Source organism: Lactuca serriola, chromosome 7 (genome assembly GCF_051521515.1).
Source record: "Lactuca serriola cultivar US96UC23 chromosome 7, Lser_US96UC23_V15, whole genome shotgun sequence".
Classification (NCBI taxonomy): domain Eukaryota; kingdom Viridiplantae; phylum Streptophyta; class Magnoliopsida; order Asterales; family Asteraceae; genus Lactuca; species Lactuca serriola.
This window is the reverse complement of record NC_136414.1, coordinates 165,974,011-165,979,837: the sequence shown is the minus strand read 5'-3', so window position 1 is coordinate 165,979,837 and position 5,827 is coordinate 165,974,011. Positions and strand designations below refer to the sequence as shown.

General features: G+C 42.6%; 1 protein-coding gene across 1 annotated transcript; it reads right to left on the bottom strand.

The window, feature by feature from the left end:
* Positions 1–231: 231 nt before the first annotated feature.
* Positions 232–801, bottom strand: LOC145064520 (uncharacterized). The gene is made up of 2 exons (XM_079011957.1): positions 669–801; positions 232–599 (listed from the first exon to the last, which is right to left on the bottom strand). The coding sequence occupies exons 1-2, from the start codon at positions 799–801 to the stop codon at positions 232–234; spliced, it is 501 nt and encodes a 166-aa protein (XP_078868083.1).
* Between the last annotated feature and the right edge of the window lie 5,026 nt (positions 802–5,827).

The window sequence follows — 5,827 nt, the reverse complement described above, 5'->3', positions numbered from 1 at the left end:
GGCTACCAGAGCTGCACCTGGAACCAGATCAATCTTGAACTCAACCTGCCTCTACAGAGGCACCCCAAGAAAATCCTCTGGAAACAAATTCGGAAAATCCCGCACAACAGGCACATCATACGTAGTCGCCTTACCCTTATCACGGGTATCCATAACATAGGCGACAAATCAGGAGCAAACCTGCTGAATATAGCGCCTGGCCCTCGCTATTGAACACAAGATTGTTCCACTCTAAGCTCTCTCTCCCGGAACCACTAACTCTCCCCCACTTGGGGTTCGAATCCGAACTAACCGCTGCTCACACTCGATCACCACCCCATTGGGTCTCAGCCAATCCATACCCACAATAACATTGTTCCTAGACAAAGGAATGAGAACCAAATCAACCAGATATTGTTCGCTGAACAGCTGGAGAATACAACCCCGATGAACCCTCGCTACCCGGACAGATCGATCGTCTGCAATATCAATATCTAAAGGACAATCCAGCTCCCCTGGAGCTCCGACAAACCTATTGCTAAGCACAAGCGACACAAAGGATCGAGTAGCCCCCGAATCAAACAATACCAATGCATGAATATTGTTCACAAGGAACGATCCTAAAATAAAACATATAAATATAAGGAATCAAGTCAATATAAATAAAGAGATAAGGATAAGATACATACCTATCACCACGTCAGGAGCTGCACGATCCTCCTCGGCTGTCAACTGGAAAGCCCTGCTCTTCGCCACATGTGCATCCACCTTGCCCAGACGGTCGTTAGTAATCTGTAGAATTGCAGGAGCAGGTGCTGACATCAGTCCTGTTGCAGTCAAACTCGGACAATGGGTCTTCTTGTGGCCCCTCTTATTGCAATGAAAGAAAATCAGATCAGATAACGGGGTGGTGGTGGTAGTAGCAGTATAATCCCTGTTGATATGACCTATTTTGGCCGCACTTGAAGCATCCAGAACCACCTACCCTACACGCCCCATCGTGCGACCTGCCACACTTGCCATAGTGGCCCCGACCCTGCTGGCCCTTCCCTCTCGTATCAACAACCTTGGGCCTCTTGCTCGAACCCTCTGCACTCAACACATAATCTGGCTTCCATTTCTTCTCCATCTCCAAATCAATCTCTCTCTCTAGTCCTCTCTATCATATTCTCCAACGTCCTGCAGCTGGATCAGCTCACAAACTAGCGAATATCACTCCTCAACATCCCATGATACCTCGCCTTCTTCATCTCCCCATTCGCCAAATACTACGGAACCAACAATGACCTCTCAAGAAACATCGCAGTGGTCTTAGTCACAATCTCAGTAGTCTGACGGAGATCTTGAAACTCTCGCGCCAACTACTGCACCTCAATCACTGGTGCAAACTCAGCCCTGGATCTCATCGTAAAAGCATACCATGTCATCGTATCAATAGACTCATCACTAACTGCGCACCCAAACTCCTCCCACCAATCTTATTCCCTGTCCTACAGAAGACAGGATGCAAGTCTGACCTTTTCCCCCTCGGGACAACTATTAGTGCGGAATGTGTTAGCAAAATCTGCTAACCACCTCCTGCTTGTTATCGGGTCATTCGCCCCGTGATAGTCTGGAGCTCCACATGCCTAGAACTACCTGAAGGTCAAGGAACACGCCCCAATCAAGGCCACCATCTCATAACGGAAAAAGCTCAATTGCTCCTCTAACAGGTGCACAATACCCTCCTTGATTGTACCAAAGATTACATGAGTCTGCTCGAGTATTCTATGTGTAATATCAGATGAAATGAACTCCCTCGTCTGATCATCCAACTGTCCGGCTCTAGAACCTGAGCCCGAGCCCTCCCCAGCGCTAGAACTGCCAACCGGTCTGTCTCGCAAAGTCACCATACTGAAAATACACCATATAAACCCTCAGAATACGCATCAAAATATACCAAGGGATCACAAAACTCTATAAGCTTCCTGGTTTCATTGCAACTCTTCTTGACTTAAGTACGGATCCTCTGCTTCCAGTAGTATGGGCCCATACTACCTTCCATATCTATCCTTACTTTTCTCAAGGATTGCCTTGAATCCTCCAAGTCCCTTTATATCTATACAATTAACCTTCATCAATATAATGCTCCCAGCACTAAATCTCTTCCTAGGTTTTCCTAGGGCAAACTCCACACCACTCTCAGCCATCAGTTGCAGAAGGAACTCCCGCTAACTTCCTCTAACTAGCTCACAAATACAATTACATATCACCAAAACCAGATAATTCTTCGAATGAGAGGTCTCACACTATAATGGTTGGACTTCAAACAAGAGCTGTGTAATAGACTTAAAACCTAACCTTCTAAAATTATCTAGTCTCAATATTATGTAACGTAACATATTCGCTTACTAGTTAGCCGAAACTAGTGAGAACTCCTAAAAAGCACAAAGCAAGCAGCATTTGAGTATCAAGTAATCAGAACCAAACATAACCTAATCAGGTCATCCTATCACTGAATGATTAGTACTAGCATGCAAGTCTACAAGGTCATTCAATAGGAATACAAAGGCATATCTCCTAGCATTCTATCATGCAATATTGAGTAGATATGTAGACCTAACTAGCATGTGATTCACAAATCCACAAATCAAATCATATTAGATAACATGTATGGGTATTTTGGGAAAACTTACTTGAGCTCGGTTGATTGCATGCACCGCACCCTTTCTTGTATTAGAAAACCATTTTCTTTAAAAAAATTCTTTTTGAAAAACTTTACCAAATCCTCAGTTTGAGTTCAGACACACCCGAGAGTATGTCTGAATCCCTCAAACCAAGGCTCTGATACAACTTGCAACATCCCAAAAATAAGACCCAAAAATTTCATTTTTTTTCAATTAATAAAACATTATCCCAAAACATCAACATAATTCTCAAAAGAACAAATTTATCAAAACATCAAAAATTATCAAAGTTATCATGAAAATGTTGAACTATATCGTGTGTGCACTGCAATCACCCTGAGCTCTTCCCTTTTGCACTAGAAGTACCCGGAACATAAAGTGAAAATTGTAAGCACGAAGCTTAGTGAGTTTCCCCCGTATACCACATACCACACATATCAAACATATAATGGGCCCCTCCCGATGAGTGTAACGGGCCCGCCCATTAAGTATAACAGGCTCCATCCTAACTCGCATAACGGGCCCCGAACACTAAGTATAACAGGCTCCATCCTAACTCTCACATTGGGCCTCACCCATCATACAAACATACAAGTAAAAAAAGTAATGACATGCAGATTAACCATTGGGCCCTAACCAATAAGCGTACATACAAACGCAAGAGTCACGCAGGCATCTAGCACCCTAGCATATCAAACCATGGGTCGGCATTGGTGCCTTCGACCCACTAAACACAGTGAGGATGACTCACCTCAAACTGTTGAATCATACTAATAAATCTCTGGCTGCTGGTCCGACAAATCCTCGAGCTATCAATACCAATAACATCCAATTAATAATTGGATTCCAATCCATAACCATCAGTCTAAATTAGGGTAAAAAGACCAATTTACCCTTTACCTAGCTTGGTCCAAGGCTAAGGCCCAACCAACTATTCTAGAAGGCCCAATTCTAAAATGGTCACCCCAAATCCAAAATATGGCCCAATTTTCCAAATTGGGCCCAAGTCCCTTTTTGGGCCTTCATCTAAGTGATCCCAAAATAAAACCAGTAGCCCAACTAAAACCTGATGGCCCAAAAAGGCCCTAAACACCTAAGTCCAAACATTGCCCAAAACCGAGAGCCTAAGAGTTCAAATCCCATATGCTGAGTACGCGGAGCCTCAGCTTGTACAGTTAGTGTACTTCCTTTGGGGCTTATACATGCAGCGTACCTGCTTGTACGCCCAGCGTACTCCCCCAGCTTGGCCAACTTCCATTATTCGGCTCTTAATTGATTAAGACTTCACCCAAAACTCAGATCTGACTTCCTTAAGGTGGTTTATCATGTAAATTTTGCAACTTTATGTGCATGCATGGCTTAATGAGACTCTTGGAGCTCAAAAGAGCTTAACAAATGACTTACACATGCATGAGTCTATAAATACCATAAAGTTTGCATGGCCCAAAACAATTAAGTCCAAACATGGCCCAAAACCGAGTGCCTAAGAGTTCGAAGCCCATTTGCTGAGTACGCGGAGCGTACTCAGCTCGTACATTTAGCGTACTGTCTTTGGGGCTTATACGCGTAGCATACCTGCTTGTACACCCAATGTACTCCCCTATCTTGGCCAACTTCCATTATTCAGCTCTTAATCGATTAAGACTTCACCCAAAACTCAAATCTGACTTCCTTAAGGTGGTTTATCACGTAAATTTTGCAACTTTATGTGCATGCATGGCTTAATGAGGCTCTTGGAGCTCAAAAGAGCTTAACAATTTACTTAACACATGCATGAGTCTATGAATACCATAAATATTACATTTTATGCTTAAGGGGCCCTTAAAATGTCCAGATCTACAAGGTTTAGCTTCTAAAACTGCTTTAGCTCACAAAACCAACCAAAAGGGACCAAAATAGCCAAAAACAAGCCAAGGAATATATCTATGAAATGAGTTGACAAGCTTTGAACTTAATACCTCAAAAAACCATGAAATGAAGGTGCTAAAGTTGGATCTCTAAGCTCCCCTCCAAAGGATGAGTCTTCAATCTTCTTCTTCTACCACTTCAAGATGCACAAAACCCACCAAAGTTCAAAACAAGAGCACAAGAGCACCACACAAGGAAAAAGGGACGAATTAGGGTTTTCAAAGGGTGGAGGTTGGTTAAACAAGGTCAAATGAGGCTATCATATGGTTTATATAAGGTGAAAGTCTTAAAATTAGGGCTTTCTCAATGTTCACGTACGACATGCGTACTCCATGTAAGCCTAGTGTACGTGGATGAGCTCTGTGACCAACATCGGGCTAGTACGCTGAGCGTATCACTTAGTACGCCCCACATACTAGCTTAATGACCAAAATACAAGGTTTTCAATTAAGAAGGGTTAAATATGGCACATACTAAATTCAAGTGTTACAACAAGACACCAAGACACCAAGACAATGAAAATATCTCGACTTCTATTTAAACAACAAAACTCTATTATAGAAAGAAAAAAAAAAAGATTTCCTGCTCCTAACCCACCTTCCTTCTTACTGGCCAAGACTCTATCCCAACTAACACAATGCATACATCGCTCTCCTAAATCACCACCCCAAAAAAAATCTAGCTCTAAGAGCTCTAAGAGCCTCCAGAGATCTGATAACTGAAATAGGAACTGGGAACAAAGACATGTGAAACATCCCAGTCAACCCAAGGACCGACTTCAACAAGGTAAGACGACCACCTATAGAAAGGGATTTGGATTTCCAAGTCGAAAGCATGTGCATCAACCTTTCCAAAAGACCAGACCAAGAAGTAGCACGAGACATATGACGGTGAGCATGAACACCAAATGCATGAAAGCTAAGGAGGAAGAATCACAACCACTATCAACAACCGTCTCCTGAACTACAGATAAAATAACACCTACACCTGTCAACTTACTTTTTAATAAGTTAATCTTCAACCCTTATGCAAGAAAAGACAGTTAAGAATTCTAACTAAAGATCTCGCATACTCCGCATCCCAGGGGCATAACAGGACAACATCATCAACATAAAACAAATGGGAAATATCCTCTTCCATCCCTGAAATCCTAGAACCACGAATAATACCCTCACACTAAGCTTGAACCAATGCTATGTGTAGACCCTCCATAGCCAAAATAAATAAGAATGGGGATAAAGGATCTCCCTAGCTCAAACCTCTCCTAACAGAAA